The 20287-nt window shown below is 38.8% G+C and overlaps 1 protein-coding gene and 1 long non-coding RNA gene across 6 annotated transcripts in view; one reads left to right on the top strand and one right to left on the bottom strand.

Moving 5' to 3' along the window:
- LOC132796520 (uncharacterized) overlaps positions 1 to 18283 on the top strand; it is a 53402-nt gene extending 35119 nt beyond the window's left edge. For 2 of the 5 annotated variants that reach the window (XM_060807719.1, XM_060807717.1), the window contains exon 2: positions 435 to 1892. In XM_060807719.1, the coding sequence (XP_060663702.1) occupies positions 498 to 1721 (1224 nt within the window). In that variant the 5' untranslated portion in view covers positions 435 to 497 and the 3' untranslated portion in view covers positions 1722 to 1892. Of the gene's footprint in view, positions 1 to 434; positions 1896 to 6169; positions 6265 to 17797 lie in introns of those variants that run through there. The other 3 variants (XR_009633569.1, XR_009633568.1, XM_060807716.1) reach the window with 3 other exon arrangements.
- LOC132796930 (uncharacterized) lies at positions 10425 to 14372 on the bottom strand. The gene is made up of 3 exons (XR_009633611.1): positions 12678 to 14372; positions 11535 to 11765; positions 10425 to 11443 (listed from the first exon to the last, which is right to left on the bottom strand). It is a non-coding gene; the product is annotated as an uncharacterized LOC132796930 (long non-coding RNA).
- Positions 18284 to 20287: the final 2004 nt, after the last annotated feature.

Below are 20287 nucleotides of genomic sequence, written 5' to 3'. Positions count from 1 at the left end.
CACTTTTAACCACCCAAAAATACGAGACGAGGGCGACGACGACGCAGCTGGAAACGATCCAAACAGCAGTTAGAGCTTTTCACGTTTTTATTTTTTTTTTTTTGCGCGCGCCTTTGCCTTTGCTTTTGTTGCGTGAGCTTTCAATTGTTGTGCGCCGTGTTGCGGCGCCTCTCAGCTGCCTTCGTTTCAGTTTCAGTTTCAGTTGCCAGATGAGTGCGAATTTGAAATCCTTGCGAAAAATCTCAGGGATCTCAGCAAACTCGTTTCCTAGACAAGTTCAGCTGGTTTTTTTCTTTGTCAGCCAGACAATGACAGCCGCTAGACGTTAGACGAATTCACTACTCGCTACCTAACTAGCCAGATCCGCTTCCACTTCCATATCCACTCATCCTCATCTTTGACTAGCTACAAGTTTATCCTCTTTTTTTTTGCAGCTGCCAAGATGCTCAAGTGGGCTGTCAACCAGCCACGTCCTTCCTACCTGGACAAGGCTTCCGATGCTGCTTGCACTTCCACTTCCACTTCCCCCCACTCCCTCCTGCTCCCCATGCCGTTCCCCTACTGCGACGCCCTTGTTGATGCAGCGCGTCAAGGCGAAGCGTCACTGTCCGCTTGGCCTGGGCAAGGAGAACATCGAGCTGACCTCGACCTCCACTCCATTGCCAGCTGCCTCGACACGGACGCCACTGCTCAGAGATCTGAGCAACATCATCAACATGTCGCCACTGCAGACCACAACTAACACCACAACCACAACGACTCCTCAGGTGCAACGCTGCCGCAGTCAGCTTCAGCTGAAGCCAACAACGGTCTACGCATCCACGCTGCCCACCTTTGAGGCGGAGTATTCGCCCAGCTACAGGACGAACCAGGAGAACCAGAGCAACAACATCATTCCAGGACCTCTGCTCGCCCTGCGTGGCATCGGCATCCCCGACAGCTACTTCGAGAAGCCACGCTACCTCGAGCAGAAGTCCATTCCCCAACCCTTGCCCTCCGTCTCAACAGAGGCGGGAGATGCTCCCTCAGTGGAACCCACCTTGAGTTCTACACAAATGGGCGACGTGACGCTTGAGCGGATGATCGATGCCATTCTCGAGAGCACGCGTAAGCCACCAACTGGATTAGGAGCAGCAGCAGGTCGTCCTAGATGTCGCCAGCGACTGCGACATCGTCACCAGCATCAGCATCAACAACGTCTCCTCTCCACTGGTGTCGTCCACTCGCCCACCTATCGACCCGCATTCGATCCAGCCAGCGATCTCCGCGAGTACTGGCAATCATCACCTCCAGCTCGATCGAGCATCAATCCCGATGGCTACGAGGAACGAGAGGTGTGCTCCCCACAGCCACAGCCACAGACACAGTCAGGATTGGGAGTGAAGCAGGGACGCCGCTCGCTGCAGCTGCAGCTGAGGAGACAGCGCGTGGTGCGTCGCAAGCGGAAGATCACCACGAAGATCTCGTCGAGCGTTAGGCAATCGGCGCAGAAGCTGCTCGCGGCTGCCTCACGCTCCGCCCAGAAGAAGCTGCCACATGCCACATCCACATCCAGCACTTGCAGTTCGCGTTCCAAGCAGCGCCACATCAGTCCCGACAGCGGTCACAACTCGACAAGTGATTGCGAATTTGAGGCAGAGCAGGAGCTCGACTCATTTGGAGTTGTCACAAAGCGACGGCTGAGTTTCTCCTTTCATGAGGATGCGTTCGTGGAGAAATGAGGATTCCCGCGAGGGAAATCTAATACATTTTGGCTGTCCAAATAATTTATAAAACATTTTTTTTTTTGGCACATTGTTATTTTGTTACTTGAAGAAGAAATTCTAGAAATTTTGTTTAATTAAATTAGCAAATTTATTGCTAAAAGCGAATATATTAATTGCCTTCGTCAAGTTCACATTCCAAATTAATTTTAGATATAATTTTAAAGACATTTTTTTTTTTCGCCGAATAAAGTATACTATTTCGATTTTATTGAAAACAAACTCTTTAAGTGTATCTTTTATTTAATGGTCTAAGATTGTAAGACCCTCAATTAAGTTGGGAAACTTTAAGCGACTTTGAAAACCCTGTCTCCTATGATTCACATATCGCTCTTAGGTTCAAGTTCGGTACAGATAAACAGTTGTAACCGTTATAAATCCAAGTCAAAAGACTGCAACGTTACAAATTACGTACACACGGTCTGACTAAATGAAATTTGTTGCTGTATCAAAGGGTCCTACCGGAGGGTCGATGGCTGTGAACTACCCTAAAAGGAAGTAGGATATGCAGAGCCATATAGTACGACAGCCAGTGTATAAAGCATATCCTGTCTGTCGTTTACATGGCATTTATCACACACCTGTGCTGCAGTCGCAGGAATCGCAGGATAACATTCCGTCAGTCGTCGGTAGTAGCTGCTACTACCTTGTGGTATTTCACCTTTTGGACAAAACGTTGCAGCATTTGCATAAATTTGAATATGTTTTGGGTTACGGTTTCTCGGTTTTAGTTTCGGTTTCGGTTTCTGTGTTTTTTACGAGTATTTCTGTTTGGACTGCGGCTTGTTGGCCAGCGAGCCGTAACCGAAAACTTATGCAAAATATGCTCTATGGAAAATGTTTGACAGCAACAACAGCTGGTCTCTGGTTGTTGCGTGGGTCGTTAGCTTCTGGCTGCCGTTTACTGCCGACTCCAGTCTCCTTAAATGTGCATTAAATATGCCTTTAAGTAAATGCCATTGCCATTGCCATTGCCATTGCCATTGCCATTGCCATTGCCATTGCCATTGCCATTGTCATTGTCCTGTGCCGTTTGCTGTCCATTGTTGCTGTGCGCTCAATTGACTAAACCCCGGGGCAGCTGCAGTCTCGCACATTGCTACTGCCACGACTCCATCTTCGAATCCTACTCCTACTCCCACTCCTACTTCTGCTCCTTGTTGCTGCGGCGTCTTCTGCTCTGATTTTCTTTGAGCTGTAAATGTGTCACACACAAGAGCACGAGGATCCGAAGTTCCTGAGTGCCGCAGTCGCAGTCGCTGCCGCTGCCTCTGCGTCGGCGTCGGCGTTAGCCTGCCCCTTTGTCTGTCTGTCTGTCCGTCCGTCTGCCTGTTGGCACACCTTTTCGGCAATTGCGCCAAAAATTGGATAACTAGCTACAACAAATTGTGCAAGCATTTATCGAGGAGGCACTTCTACGGGATACCCTGTAGTCGGTAAAATAGCAGCTGAGATTGGTTCTATAAATGGATGTCTCATGATAGTTTATGGAAAAGGTTTGATAGATACTATCTGAAACTCAAGTGAATTTACAAATTTACGTATGGATTTTCCTGATATATTCCGAATATTTTGGCAATAATTTGGTATAGATTTAAATAATTTATAAAGATTAGGATTAAACACAAGAATACGAAATATTTCGCCAAGAATTTATTGATATATTGTGTATTATACATACATTTTTTTAATTCAATTTTTAAAATGTTTTGTTTACTATGTGGTTCTAGACTTTTCTCAACTCTTTTATTTTAGATGCATCAGAATATCTCCTTAAATTAAGTTATGTTTATCAATATTCTATGCTTCAGCCGAAAAGTTTTAAGGTCTGCAATTCTATGTTATAATTTGATCTCTTCAAACTTCTGAACTATTCTCTATATTAATGAAAAATATTTCAATGAATCTGAGTGTTAAGCTACCCATTTTTATAGATTTTACAATCACAGGGTAGCACAAATAAGCAAAAAAAAAGAACCTTTGAGCTCAGGGGACAGCTGTCAACAACGCACGAGTCGTTGTGTGTGTGTGTCTGAGATGGAGAGAAGGAGAAGAAGAAGAAAAGAAGAGAGTGTGAGAGGGAGAAATATAGAGTGTGTGGGGGTGTGAGTATGCAGAGTGTGTGTTGAGGAGGCTGTGTGGGCACGTGGATGCAGTTGAACACCAAAGCCAAAGGTACGCTCGGAAGGTTCTCAAGTGTGTGGCAAAAACTGGTTGAAGTGCCCGCCGAGTGGAGTGCGCGGAGAGTGTGGGGTGAGGTGGAGTGGAGAGTGAAGTGGAGAGTGCAGCGGAGCAGCGGAAAGTTGCAAATGGGTTGAGTGCCGGAAGCAAGAGGAAAGGAAAATGCATCGACTACTGTAACTGTATGTGCTGCAACTATTTGCGATATTTGCAATATTTCCCAGCGGAGAGCCAAAGGTTAAGGCAGCTGGCCAAATGAATGGCATAACGCTAACGATAAGGATCATCAAGGAAGCTATCAAGACGAGCGGGAAGATAAGGCAACTCAATCAATGTCAGGGAGCGTGGAAGTGGAAGCAATTGCAACTGTCAATAAATGGAGCAGAGGTAGAGACAGACAGAGAAGAGAGAGAGAGGGAGAGAGAGCGAGAGAGAAAGGCGACTCACACTAATCCCATGCGACGTGCGCGATAAGTTCTTAAAGGAAGCAGCTCCTTAGGCAGGACCTCATTTCGCCAAGCTATTTGTATTTGTCAAAAGGCTCTGATTTCCTAGCGTGAAAGAGAGGCCAAGGGTGTGTGCGACAGAGACAAAGCGGGAGAGACAGAGCGAGGAAGACGTGAAGAGACGAGGACGATTAATCAATGTGACGTGTGCGTATTTTTCGTCCTTCGTTTTGAATTCTTCTTTTTTTTTTTTTGGTTTTGATTGTTTGGTCGGCTTTTTGGAACATCTTGCCAGAGAGTTTTCGAGTTTCGGGTTTTTTGCGCGCCAAACTCTGAAAATGTCTCCCTGTGTCTCGTGTCCTTTGCTCATTCTGCTCTCATTCTGTCACAAAAGCAAACGTAATCACAATCGAAATCGCAATCGCAATCGCATTTGCATTCAAATGCAATTCAATGAAATAAATAATAAGATTCTAAACACCCGCAACTCGAGCAACAATCAAAGGGATCAATCGTTGCGTTTTGTCCTCCGTGATTGAATGCAATCGCTTCACCCACATGGGAAAGGTCCTTGCTTTTGCGGTTTAGGGTTGAGCAGCAATCGAAGTGCATTTGCATAGCAAAAGAGTTAAAAGATAAAAGACAGATAGCGCAAAAGGGTTGGCATTCAATATGTTAATGTTGTTTGCACGACAAACTTTGACACGGACAATGCCAAATGCCAAACTAATAGATACATTTACACCGATCGACGTCGACGTCGAGATTGAGATTGAAATCGTCAAAGAACTGGGCTACAAATCTTTCTACGGTCAGCAAAGAGCAAAGAAAAGGGGTCAAAAAGGAGCCGCTTTCCCAAGATGCTGCAACACTTTCACACTCCTCGCTACACTCGCTGAATTTTAATTGCTTTCCATTCGATGTCCTGTTTCTGGTTCGCTGCCTTAAGCGCCTAAGCCAATTTGCCCTCAAACTTCAGGCATTCGTTGTTTACTTTGCGGCTTTTGATTGCCTCGATAAGACTGAGGTCCGTTGAATTTGTTTTCTTTTGGGATACAGCTCTAACTGTATTAAGTTGAAGAAACCAGTTGAAATTGTTTTAAGATTGCTTAAGATGCGATAAATAAAATGTGCTTGGGATATCTTCATTAGGAGACCACAATCTACAGTTCAGAAGGCACTTGAGCTTACAACTTTGTAACGAACTGTGAACTTGAAGATAAATTGTTATCTTTAGGATATCGAAACATATTTTATTTACTTTTGTGTTTTATTTTCACCTCAAGAACTTAGGATTATTAATAAGTATTGTGCAGATTGATAAAAGATACTTTTTAAAACGTTTCCACAAAATTAACATGAAAAAAGATGGAAAGAAACACATAGATTATTATAATATTTTGATTTGAAGTTATGCTTTATGTTTAATTTAATTTCTTTCAAGTGTTAAGCTTTTGCTTTTATTTTATATATTTCTGTGCTTTATTTTCACCTCTAGAATATATTTATAATAAGGATCGTATTGACTCTAAAAGATCACTCTTAACACATATTCACAAAATGAAAATATCAAAAATATGGAAAGAATAGCCTTGATTATTACAACTGTTTGATGTTAAGTTATGTTCTACATTTAATTTAATATATAGTATTTTAACTGTTTAGCTTTTATTTTAAATTTAATTTTGCATTAAAGTTGTTAGTTAATGTTCTGTTATATTATCCGATCATTATTGTTTCTATTTATGCATCGTCGTTCTCTTCTGTCTTCTTTCACAGGATCACTTTTATATCCGAGATCGGATCATTAATGTTTCATATACGTAAACAAAGGACTGCACTTGCCTTTGAGGCACTTTGGGTGCGAATACCTGGTAAGTCTCACTTAATTTGTGTAATTGTGTTTGCCTCAGCGCAGCTCATAAATGATATGGCATATCATTACATTTACGACCCGCAACTTGAATTTTGAGTGGGGAAAATAAGAACGGGAAGGGGAAGGGGAAGGGGAAAGAGGATTTCTCCTATGCAGCCACAATATTTACACACACAAAAATTGTGTCACAAAAAGCGCGTAAAATAATTTGAATTGTTTTTGTAGTCGTCGTCGTAACGTTTCCTTAAACTGCTCGTAAAAATTGTGGCTAATGTTGAATGTGGTTGTGACAGTCGTTGAACAGTTTTTCGAGGACACAATAAGGATTTTCGCTGCATCGATTTACGATCGGGATGCGAGTTTTATGAGCTCGATCATAAATCGCGACGCGCGACGATTTCGTCTCCGCATTGCACACACAAAACGATGTCATTAAAATGTTGAGAATGCCTCTTCGGGGCGTGTGTGAGGCACACACACACTCACACACACACACACACACACACACACACACACACACACACACACACACACACACACACACACACACACACACACACACACACATACTAACACACTCACACACACGAACAGATCGGAAGTAGGGAAGTTGCACCTTGGCCCGCATCATCATCTGCTGCCGGTTTAACAAATGCCTTTTCTCATTGTCATTGCCCACTCGCAACATGTGCGAAAACGTGAAAATCATTTGGAAAATTAGCGTATGCAGCGACAAACGACGATCGACGAGCGACTAATTAACCGACTACCGCATAACTGTTATTTGTCCAGAGGGTTGTCTCGTTTATGCTGGTCCACTACAAACGGAAGAACTCCCCAACCAAAATGAAAAAAAAGCTGGCACTCTTCAGGGACTTGCCAAATATCCAATCGATTTCCAAGCGAATAAATCGCATTGATTGTCGTTTTTACAATGCTTTTTGCACTGCTGATTGACTGATTGATCAGTCTGCTTAGAATATTTTTTATTAGTTCAAGATTTTCAACTTATTTGATTAAACATAAAAGATTATTACCAAGCTTGTCAAGTCTCCAATTGATTTTCAAGAGAATAAATCGCATTGATTGTAGTTTCACAACTGCTGATTGATTGATTGATCAGTTGCACATGATCGTATTTCCGCTATCCAAATTTTATGTAATCTTTGTGCTTAAACATACAAGAAATTGCCAAGTATCACATTGATTTTCAAGCGAGTTTATTCGCATTAACTCTAACTTTACACTTGCTGATTGATCAGTCACACAAGATCGTGTTTCTGCTTAGAATATCTTTCATTAGTTCAAGATTTTCAACTTGTTTGAATAAACATAGAAGATTATTACCAAGATTGTCAAGTATCCAATTGATTTTCAAGAGAATAAATCGCATTGATTGTAGTTTCGCAACTGCTGATTGACTGATTGACTGATTGATCAGATGCACACCTATTTCCGCTATCCAAATTTTATGTAATCTGTTTGCTTAAACATACAAGAAATTGCCAAATATCACATCGATTTTCAAGCTAGTTTATTCGCATTTAATCTTTTCATCATTTAACTTTACAACTGCTGATTGACTGATTGATCAGTCGCACAAGATCGTCTTTCTGCTTAGAATATTTTTTATTAGTTCAAGATTTTCAACTTATTTGAATAAACATAGAAGATTATTACCAAGATTGTCAAGTATCCATTTGATTTTCAAGATTTTTGCATTGATTGTAGTTTCGCAACCGCTGATTGACTGATTGATCAGTCGCACACGATCGTGTTTCTACCATGAATACGGTTTGCTTCAAATTTCTTTAAATAAACTTGCTCAAGCTATTCAATCTTTATCAGATTTCCCTTCTCTCCTTTCTATATGTTATATAATCTTTTGTTGCCCAGATTTTGACTATGAACAGGTAGCTTTTTGTTCGATTTTCTGTCTTTAGCATTTAGCTGCTGTTAAACATTTCAAAAATACTATGTTCCATGTATCTGTAGTATATGTTATATTTTTGAATATATCATTTATCATTTTCCTATAGCTAAGTTCCAAAAGAAGAACAAATTCATTCTTACTCAAAAGTTTTCTTCTATTGTTTTTACGTAATTTCTTTTTTGCTAAATTGTTTTATTGGAATTATATGAAAATTTAAAATGTAATATATAGATTTTTAATTTTAATATACAATTATATTAAAATTTAAAAACTAACACATAGATTTGTATTTGTAAGATAATTCGTTAATGTTATTTACTCTTCTAATACTTAGAGTGATTATTTATAAAAGGTTATCATTGCATAAAATCTTTTTTACTTCTCTTATTACTGAGGAATTTGTTTCGTCTTTAAAGAATCCTTTTGTGATCTTATGCAATTATTTATTATTTCTTTGGAACCACTGTAGCTCTATCGTTCTCAGACCACTGTGCGAGTTCATCGTACATATTCTTTTGTATTCCAACACCTGTCTTCGTCTTCATTAAGTTGAATGTTGTTTTCTTCTGTTTTTTTTTTTGGGCTCTGCTCTTGTTTAGAGTCATCGCTCGGCACTTGGTCCTCCGATAGGCAATCAATAGCAGCGAGCGAGGGAGAAGGCGAGCAAGTGTGAGTGAGTGAGTGTGTGTGTGAGTGAGGATCCCTTTTGTGATCAGGACGAAACGAAAAGGAAAACGATGATCGCATCATCATCGCGTCAATCGTTGTTGGGCAACAACAGGTGCAAGTGTTTTGCAGGCGTTGTCTGCTCCAATTGCTTGCCCCGACTCCTCCACGAGTCCTGTGAGTCCTGTGAGTCCTGTCTAGTCTTAGCATTTTGCATACATAATACTATATGCTAATCTAAATGAGTTTTGCTGAATGAAACTGCATGAATGGCAGGATTAGCACCGCTTCAGCTTCAGCCTCAACTCGCGTCCTAATGGACACTGCCCGAGTAAGAGAGAGAGAGAGAGAGAGAGAGAGAGAGAGTCGTAAATAAGCTGCTATCGGCATCTAGGACTATGCATTAGCACTCTCCTCTGGCGTGGAAAGGCGTAACAAATGTGTCGCTAATGCCTGGAAGCTGTCACAGTTGCAGTTGCTGACGAGCTCCTCAATCTCTCAGACAGGTAAACATCCCGCAGGGGCAGCTCTTAGTTGAGAGGATTAACAGCAGCAGACCAAATAGTCACAGTCCAAAAGGCTTTGCCAAAACCGAAACGAATCGCCAAGAAAGGGTATTATTACGTAAAGGGACCAGAGGCAAAGACCAAAGACCAAAAACCAGAGGCACGTGTCCAGTTTGGAAATTCGGAAATTCTGCTGTTGAATTTTCTATTAGTTCAGCTCAGTATTAGTTCAGGCAGAAGAATAAGAATTGTTTATTTTTAAAAAATGCAGTTATTACATTGCTATGAGAGAACTATTATCATTATACAGGCATTAGAATAATAGTTGCAATTATTAAAAGACGAATCCAGCTTCTGTATTTTATCAGTTCAGTATTCAGGCCTAAAAATAATTGTTTAGTATACAACAACCATATATTTATTCGAAGTTCAATATGAAAATCTGTGAATATAAATACTACCATTTATTATCATTATTCAGACACAAAAATATTAGTTGCCTTTACTAAACATTGCTTCACAATATAAATGTTACAATCTTAAATGAAAAATCTCACTGTATTTTTTTTTATCAGAGTTCTATTATTTTTAGTATTTTCACTATTCAGTCACTAGAATAAAAGTTGCAATTATTAAAACAAAAATCCTTTTGCGATATTTTCCATTAGTTCAGTATTCGTCCCCAAGAAAAATAGTATTATTTATTTGAAGTTTAGTATGAAAATCTCTCAAAATAAATAATAAAAGTTTATTTTTTAAATACTAGTTGTCTTTATTAGAAGCTCAGTATGCAAACCTTACACTATGATTATAACAATGTTTCGAGAAAAATCTTACTGTATTAGTGTTATAATACTTACATTATTTTTACTATTCAGGCATTACAAAAATAGTTGCGATTATTAGAAATTCAGTATGAAGAATTTTACAAACTGAGATTGAAATTGAAAAGACTGACAGAAATAAAAATAAAAAAACAAATAGTTTTAGTGATCGACAAACTAAATTTGAAAAGGAAATCATTTAGATAACTTTTTCATTTATTTCCTTTAACTTTTCTTTTATAAGACACTGATGAAATTACAAACTTTTTTGAATTGTGAAATGAAATCCTTGTCAAGAAATTTGATGAATCATATGACATAAATTTTGTACTTTCCACTGCTAATCTCAATAGCAGTATATTGCTCTGTGCTCTTCTCTCCCCTCTCCCCCTCTCTCTATTTCTATTCCTCTTCCACTGCTCTCAGATGGGACACTGAGAATACCTGCCAACTGGCAGCAGGACTTCTAATCCTGCGCAAGGAGTTCATTTCATTTCCTTCCGCCAGCCTGTGTCGAATGCTCAAATGTAGCGCACAAAGTTTCGAGTTTTCGCTCTCTCCCTCACTCTGTATCTCTCTTTCGCTCGCTCTGTCGTGTTTTTCTCAATTTCCAAAAATGTTGCGAACCAGTTTTCCGCTTCGGTGCAACTGACGCATTAATTGCCTGCCTGCTTGCTTCAATGTTTGGCTGTCTAACTGCCTTGAATGCCTGTTTCCTATTCCAATTCCTATTCCTATTCCTATTGCTCGTTTTTTTTTCCTCGAAGTTCCTCTCTGTGTCCATTTGCCATCCTGTTTTGCCGGAGAGAACTGGATTCAGGACACGGGACATTCGCTGAGGAGGCGCAACAATTTCAACATTTACATTGCGGCCCAGACCAAAAGACAGTCGATTCGACTATTCAAATTGTTCAAATTGTTTGCCATGGCAATCTAACACGGTGATTTCTCATTTTCTCATTTTCTCACTTTCCATGCGACGCCCCAAGCTGGCCATTAATCAGCTTCTTCTTTTGTTTTTTTTTTTGCCACCTTTTCTCGCTCTAAGTCAACAATCATTTAGGCCTCATATATCATAGATCTTGACTGTAAAGCAGATCCACTAAAAGTCCACTATGGAGATATCATTGAAACTTTTCCTTCATTCAAGTTTACTAGTAACTTAATCAAAATTTCAATATATTATCAAATGCAATCTAAACATAACATATATATTTTAGTTATTTGGTCTAAATATCAAGTGCGACACTGTTTAAAGTAAAGTAAAATGAATAAATTTATCATAAAACAGAAAAAGTTCATAAAGTCAATCTTAGCTCTAATTTCGAATAACCTTTACCTCTAATAACATTTACTTATTTTCAAATTGTTTCCGTCTATGAGTTTTTCACATTTACCCATATCCACTCTTTGACTAATATGTAATATATCCAGAATAACAAATCCATTTCAAGTTGCTTTTGGTTATCATTGTTATGTGTCAGCAAAGTTTTAAACTTTTCTTCTGCTCAAATTTCCTTACAATTAGGATATTTTCGAATACCTTCAATTTACGATTTCCATATGATATCTTGAAGAAATCTTTTAGATTTCAAATATATATTATACTAACAGCAACTGCTTCAAATTTCATCAAGAAAGTGTACTTAAGAAAAATTTAAACTTTTGTTACTAGAATTTTAATTAAAATTCTAATCAATTTTAATATCTTTGCTATGACGAATATAGTAATCACATCTGTTTGAATGTAAAATGCAGAAGAACCATTTTAGTTATCATTGTTAAGCGTCAGCAATGTGTAAACTTTTCTTATTCTAATACCTTCAATCTATGATTTCCATATGATATAGTATATAAAAGAAATCTTTTACACTTCAAATATATACTAACAGTAACAGCTTCAAATTTCATCAAGATATCTGCACAACTGTGAAAATAGCGCGCTTGAAAAGTAACGGACAGACAGAAAGACAGATGCCAACAGCTTTATCGACTGTGAGAAGTTGAGTAGACATTTCACATTAAGCAGAAGCTATTTTTATGGTAAACGAATAATAGTGGGGCATAAAACCAACTCATTCCGAATAACTACGAAATTTATTCGAATATTCTAAATACAATCTTGCGGCACCTGCCGCCTCGAGTCGAGTCAAAGTCGATGGTTAATCGAATCGATTGCCTTGCCCCAAAGCAGGTGTTTTCTGTTGTCTTAGCGGCTTAGCGAGTGCTAGAATACCCCGCTGATATTTACATAAATGGCGCGTGGTTGTCAGGACTCCAAAGGATGCGGGTGAGAGACAGAAAGAGAGAGAGAGAAAGAGAGATGGAAAGATGAAGTGTAAGATCAACCTGCCTGGCAGAAGCAGATGCCGATGCCCTATGCTAAGCAGTTTGCCTGCCACTTGCCACTTTTATGTTGACATCTCATCGACCCTCATCAAATGCGTCGATTTTTATGTTTTTCCTCATTTTTCACGCTTACCCATGGCGCATTTTCCGCTGCTTTTGCTTCTGCTGCTGACCAACTGCTGCTGCATTGCCGAAAGGGTTGCACTCATAAATGAAAATGACCGTCTGTCTGTCTGTCTGTCTGTCCAGTTTTTCCTCACGTTTTGTTTTCCTTGCCTTGCCTTGCCTTGCCTTGGCCTGTTTTACTTGTTGTTGGTTTTTATATATTTGCATCACGGCACGCGCTTTTTGGTCAGTTTTGCTTTTGTCTACCCTGTTGCTGATTTAACAAAAGGGAATTTTCAACTTGAATAGATTGTCTGTGTAACCTTATTGAACTGAGCGATTAATAGATATTGAAGTATCTTTGCAATGCAGTTCGATGATATAATCAATTACAAATATGTATGTCGAATATTTTGTATAAATACATTTTATTTCTTGACTTTTGAGTAAATTTTTAAATCTTAATTACAGCTACTATAGTCAAGATGTACTTCTGAAGTTTGACTGATAGCCGTATTGATACCTCTGTGAAATATTCTCAAAATTTTATGAGAAATGCTTTAAGCATAAGACTTGTATCCTCATTGAACTGAGGGACTAATAGATATTGAAGTATATTTGCAATGAGTTTCGATCATATAATGTATGTCGAATATTTTTTGTGTAAATACATTTTATTTCTTGACTTTTGGTAAAATCTTTAAAACTTAATTGCAGATTAAAATTTGACAAATAGGCGAATTGACTCCTCTGTGAAATATTCTCCAAATCAGGAGAAAACTTGTAGTTTAATAGCACGATACGTTTTATTTCTTGGTATTACAAAAACAAGTGCATTAAACAAAGAACCCTTTCAATATCGAATGTATATATGAACATTACCAGAGAATATTTTACGAAAATCTAATTACAGGGTAACTGAGCGTCGCAGCATTGCTTTCACTTGTTATTATCTGTTCTGTCCAGTTGTAACCCTCGTATCTCATAACTCGCATCTCAGCGCTATTGAGCAGTTTGTTTTGACACTGCGATTTGACGTGATATGATGAGAAACCAATGTTAAGCATAAATCATAAGCGGAAACCTCAAGGCGTGTCCGCTGCCCATTGTCCGCTGTCCGATGTCCGATGTCTGTTGTCCTTCGCCTTTTGGTCAAGCTAAACAAAAGCTAAATACACGACCACCAATCGGGGAGAAAGGTCTCAATGTTTGGACATTCGTTAGTCGAACTGATGACCAGGAATCAGACGAATGAAGAACGAGGATCGAGGAACGAGGAACCAGAAACTTCCCATCACTGCATCGGAAAAGGGGAAGAGAAATGAAATCAAGTTGGCGGCAAATGAATATGATTGTCCCATGTGAGTTAGTTGGTCCTGAGATAGATAGAAAGAGAGGAAGGAATGAAATTCCATAACGGGACAACAGATCTATCAAAAGGGTGCACAGAGAGCGAGAACATGTCCTGTTCCCTGTTCCCTGTTCCTTGGCCCTTTTTTTCCACCCAAAAAATGTTGAGTAAGTAGAAAAGAAGCAAGGTAATGCTTCGATCGCTTTGGCTTCATTTGCATTTAACCCTTTGCCAGACGCCGCGGGGTTTCCACTTCTCCAACTCCAAACTTAATCTACATCTACTTGCATTTCCATTTTCGTCCTTGTCACTGACTCGTCTCTTGATCGTTGTGCTCCTTGAGGCACCAAAGCTGCCGACTCTCTCTCACTCTCTCTCTGGCTCTTGATTATTTTCAATGTTTTTATTAAAAAAAAAATAGAGCCGAAAATTGTAGAAAACAATTTTTGTGTTTGCTTCAATTAAATATGCAAATTGTCCCGATGATGCTGCACAAATGTCAAATGCAAACGATTCTCAAGTGATATACGACTTTCGATACTACAAGGACTCTTCTTACTCGTATCCCATAAGTCCTGAACGGGACACTCGCAAGTTGCGCTTAATTAACTAATTGCTGTCTCACAGGACTCGGCAAGAAAACTGTCGCAAAATGGAAACTCATGCGGTTCCCAGACTATTTGATATATGCTTTATACACCAAAACAGTTTGTATTTTGAATCTTTAATTAAATGAAAAGAATTTGGGGAAATTTTGAAAAAATTTGCCAAGAAAGTTAGGATTGTAATAATTTATTTTAGAGCAATTTCTTTAGCTTAAACTGTTTGTTAGAAATGAGTTCAAAGTTGATAATTGTTGATGTATATTTATCAGAAATTACAAGTGGATCTTTAAAAGCTAGTTAATCCAAATTTACATCTCAGTGCTTTCAATGTAATATCCGAAACATTAGAATGTGAGAAGAAATTCAAGATTAGACTGTTTCTTGTAATCAATTTTATTGATATCTGAGCGAAGAAATTCGAGGGACTTTTGAAAGCAAAATTAATAGAATGTTGTCAAAGGAATATTATGATAATTATTATAAGCCTTTCTTCTAGTTTTTTCTTTCTTTTTAAAGCATCTGCTTACCCTTAGCTTGACTAATTCGCAATCTTAGCTAACAAGATTTAAAGCAAAAAGCATGAAAATCGAAAGTTTCCAAATCACTGAGCCAAAAACATGCCGGCTGAGGGGCCAGCAATGAGTAGGGGTACTCAGGGGTAGGGCTTAAGGACACACACAAGAACAAAAATTAGAGGAGTAAGAAAAAAAAAACGTAAACTAAATAATTACAAGGCTCGACAGGACGCTAAGGAAAATAGAAAAACATACACACTAGGAGACGGACAAATGCTTGACACCCAGCCTACAAAAAAAATAGAACGAAAGGACATGGACGAAGGACATGCAAGCATGTAATCAGGCAACCAAGCACCTTGGTGGCGTGAGGAGAAACAACACAACAATGAGAAACAACACCCAAGACGAAATTGAAATCGAAATCGAAATCAGAATCAAGGACGCGAATTGAAAATGAAATCGCATGTGTGTGTGTGTGTGTGTGTGTGTGTGTGTGTGTGTGTGTGTGCTGCTTAGTGAAAGGACTAACACGGCCAAAAGGATCAAGAAAATTGGAAAATTAAAAAAAAAAAACGCAAAGTAAAAAGAAAATAATTTGAAAAACTAGACCAAGGTCCTGGCCTTCTGTGTGTGCTGTGATGCGGTGTTGTTTTGAGGGGTGAGCATCGCTGCGCGGAGGGAGAGTTTTCTCTCCCTCCCTCCCTCCATCCATCCTTGCTTTCTTCTCAGTTCCCATTTTTTTTTTCTTCCCTGATTTGATTGTGTCCCTTAGCCACTACCCCTTTGCCTTGGGAAAGTCGCTGCTTCGCTTTTCTTTTGCTTGATTTGATTTGATTTGTGTTATTTGTGGCATTTCGCTACTCCAACTCCATCTCCTTCCTTCTCACTCGCTTTCTTTCGGTTCGCATTGACGAGCTACATTTAATTTCTAAATTATCGACACGGCGCTGCGATGGGCGTGGCAATGGATCGCCTAGGTACCACACTTTAACCCCTGCTCCAGTGCTTTGCTGTTTTTGTTTTGATTAACAAAATTATATAGAGCAACAGCTCCCCAATGCACAGAGCAGCTTTCCAGTGTTGGTAAACGTCTGCAGTTGACTGTTGCATCGGAAAAAGTGCAACATTATCGACTTGAGTTAATGAGGCAATTTAAATGCTAATTCTCAACTCTAAATATCAAATTATAATCCAAATCATGTAACTCTCAACCTCTCTTCTCTCTCTTCTCTTTGAGGGTGTCGTGTCCTGCTTCTGTATGGGTGTGTGCCTACAGCATCAGGGTAGGGCTTACAGTTATGATTATGATTATGATTATGAATATGAATATGAATATGAATATGAATAGGAATAGGAATACGAAAATATGCATTTGAATGTGTCGCATGCTTTTCATATTCAAATCCTAAGTTGCCTAATAAGATTTAACTTTAATGTTAATGGATACACAAAATACCTTCACAAAATGTCCTTCACATCCCTCTTGAGAATCACTGAGAACGGCAGTTAAGTGTGTGCCGCAGCGAAGGGTTTTAAAGCATCGCGAAGTTTCACTAGAGAATGTTTTAATGCTATCTAAAGGTGCACTACGTGATCGAGAAAAGTATCTACGAGATACTTACGAATAATTAATCTCATTTATGTACTATTGTAGGCATGGATACAAAGTATCTATAAGATGTAATTGTATCTTATCATAAAAATACTTTAAATTATCGAGAAGTTTCGCTGTAGAAAATTATTCAACTATATCTAAAAGCTTCACTCCATGATTGAGAAAAGTATCTTTGAGATACTTAAGAATAATTAAAATAATTAATCGCATGTATGTACTATTCCGCGCATGGATACAAAGCATCTATAAGATGTTATTGTATCTTATCATAGAAATACTTTTTTTTATGTTTTAGACAGAAGGGTTCAAAACAACGTGAAGTTTAGCTGTAGAAAATGATTCAACTGTATCTAAAAGCTCCACTACATGATCAAGAAAAGTATCTGCGAGATACTTACGAATAATTAATCTCACTTATGTACTATTGTGCGTATGGATACAAAGTATCTATAAGATGTAATTGTATCTTATCATAGAAATACTTTTTTTTATCTTTTAGACAGAAGAGTTCAAAACAACGTGAAGTTTAGCTGTGTGCTAGCTGTAGAAAATGTATCTAAAAGCTTCACTCCATGAACGAGAAAAGTGTCTGCCAGATACTTGAATGCCAATAATGAATAAATAAGCCAAGTTATGTAACTTTGTGCGCAATGAACCAAAAGTATCTAACAGTTAGATGTAATTGTATCTTATCATAGAAATAATTTCTTTTACCTTTTAGTCGTTCGTCCTATTAAATAGATAGTTAATGAACTTCCAGATAATTTCATATTTTGTACTTATTTTGAATACAAAAGTTCATGGTAAAAAGAGTAACGCAGAATTCTGTGCATAGTTGTTGTTGTGAATGAAGAAATGCAAGATACATTAACTGTTGTTGTACAAGGAACAGGCTAAAAGAGAAGAAACAAATATCAATGAGTACATTATTTTACTATAATTTATCTGTTCACACTGAAACAATTAAAGCAAGCTTGCAACTCCACAAAGTATTTATAAAATTTGAATATTTGAAATTTATATGCAATTCATTTAGTTTTTTCTTTTTCTATTTTGTAGCTTACAGATGAGATCGTTGTTTATCCACGTGTCATTTTTTGATACTTGAAATGCGTTGAGCGAACGTATTTGTATATTCAACATTTGGTCAGCACACGAACCTCCAACAACAAAAGGACGCAGGACGCAGGACGCGATCTCTGATGTGATGTGTTACCTAAACAAACAAAAGCTGCTGCTGTTGCTGTTGATTCAACGGCTGCTGTGGAAGCGAAACTGAAATGAAAATGTTTAAGGGAAAGAGAAATGCAGAGAGAGAGAGAGAGGGGGAAGGGGAAGTGAAATGAACCTGATCTACTTACTGGCAAATGCGACTGACCGCGCGCGGGTTTAAAAGGTCAGCAACAACAACAACAACAGCTTCAACGGCAGCTGACTTTTTTAAAGCACAAACAAAAGCGAAAGCAAAAGCAAAAGCCTTTACCTTTACCTCCCTTTATCCTCCCTCTGTTTACTCTAGCTTTTTTTTGTTTTTTAATAAATTAAACAAATATGGAGAAAGTGCATTTTCATATTTATTTACTTTTTGATAATTTCGCCAGCGGCACAAGCGCAGATGATAAATGAGTTGGCAGCACGTCGCTAAGCCGCGACAATATGAGCATATTAGGGTAATAATTTGTGGGATTAGGTTTTCCAAAGTTGAAGTTGCAGTTGCAGTTGCACCACCCCGAGCAGCACCTTCCCGAGTGTTGCCTTCGCCAAAGTCCATGTCAATTTTTTGTATTTCTTGAACCGCGCAGCGGGTCGCGAGGTCCTGCCGCGAACTACTTGCGGTTTTCTCGAAATTATAACGAATTATGACATATTTAGATTTATAGCATTATGCATACTATATACTACATATATAAGTAAACTGAAGCTGCAGTCAAGCAAAACAAAGGACTCTTTGCCAAAACGGAGAAGAGGAATAAAATTGCGCACAGGAGGCGACCGCAAGATGCTATGCTGATCCTGCTGCTGCTTCTGCTTCTGCTCCTTGCGCCTGCTCGAATTTCAGGCTCTGACAATAGAGGCGCCGCGACTTGGACTTTGCACAGCTGTTCTTCGACTTTGCCGTCGTCGTCGCCTTGAAGGCAAGAAGTCCTGGGCGAGTCTTGTGTGCCTTGTGTGTCTTCCATTCGCCTCGGGCGCTGCCTCGTATTATTATTTCATATTTTGATTTATTGTTTTGCTTATTGTTTTGCAATACATTCACAGCAGTCGCTTTTGCTTCTTTTTTCTTTTTTTGGCAATGTGTTCGCCTTTGTTGCTTGCCTCGTCCTTGCACTGATCCTGATCTCAATGGCATGCGGTTTTCGGGTATTGCTTTTTGCAGTTTTTATGTTAATTCCGCCCAACGGTTTCTTCCAGCTTTATGCTCAGTCCATGGCATCATATCCCTTTTATCACATGACTCGAATTCCAGCAGAGCATTTTAGTTTAATTGATTGACGAGAGTGTCAAAATGGCTCCTAAGAAGACATCCGTGCAGTTTACGATTGAAATTTTATACTAAATACAAAAGAAATCCTTAAGGATCTGATCAGAATAATGAGTGCATTCAATTTATATTAAAGGATTTTGATAATCCTTGCAAAAAAAAACCGACACAATCACTTTTTTAAAAGGTAGGAATAGAAACATGGTCAATATTTCTTAAAGAACGCTGTATCTCACCCATTTGAAGGACGATTATTATGTCCTTTGTCAGAAAAATAGCTCTAATCAATGCAAGCCGGTTGTTTTACCAAAGAGAACGAAAATCCTTGCTTCAGTGGAGATAAAATGGCACGGAAAAGATCCGAAAACTCCTGAATGTCCTTGCGTATCCTGGCAAAGGATGTGTCAAACGGTGCGTATTAATAATGTCTATCGACTGGCCAAATATCCTTTTAATCGTCCTTGTAGTTCTCGAGTTATGCACAAATTACCATTTTGACCTGTGTCCTTCAATAATTACTACAACAACAAGCAAATCGTGTTGTTGTTGTTGTAGACTCGATGCCATCGCGTGCGTCCAAAAAATGCCAATTCAAAAAGTGAAATACCAGGCGAACATAAATCAGCAGCAAGCAAATTGGCAACAGTAGAAGTGGCGCCATCTATTGGCGTGTATCGGAAACACGACCAAATTTCTACTTCTTAAAAGTCAGCAATTATAAGGACGATCGTGATGTCCTTTGGTATGAGGATAGTTCAAAGGAATACAAATCGATTGGTGCACTCAAAAGGACGAAAATCCTTACAGGAGTCGAGATAAAATGCCACTGAAAATACGCTATAACTCCTGAATGTCCTTGCGTATCCTGGCAAAGGATGTGCCAAACGGTGCGTATTAATAATGTCTATCGACTGGCCAAATATCCTTTTAATCGTCCTTTTGGTTTTCGAGTTATGCACAAATTACCATTTTGACCTGTGTCCTTCAATAATTACTACAACAACAAGCAAATCGTGTTGTTGTTGTTGTTGTAGACTCGATGCCATCGCGTGCGTCCAAAAAATGCC

Source organism: Drosophila nasuta, chromosome X (assembly GCF_023558535.2).
Source record: "Drosophila nasuta strain 15112-1781.00 chromosome X, ASM2355853v1, whole genome shotgun sequence".
Classification (NCBI taxonomy): domain Eukaryota; kingdom Metazoa; phylum Arthropoda; class Insecta; order Diptera; family Drosophilidae; genus Drosophila; species Drosophila nasuta.
The sequence above is the reverse complement of the archived record's forward strand: the minus strand, read 5'-3'. Positions and strand labels throughout refer to the sequence as shown.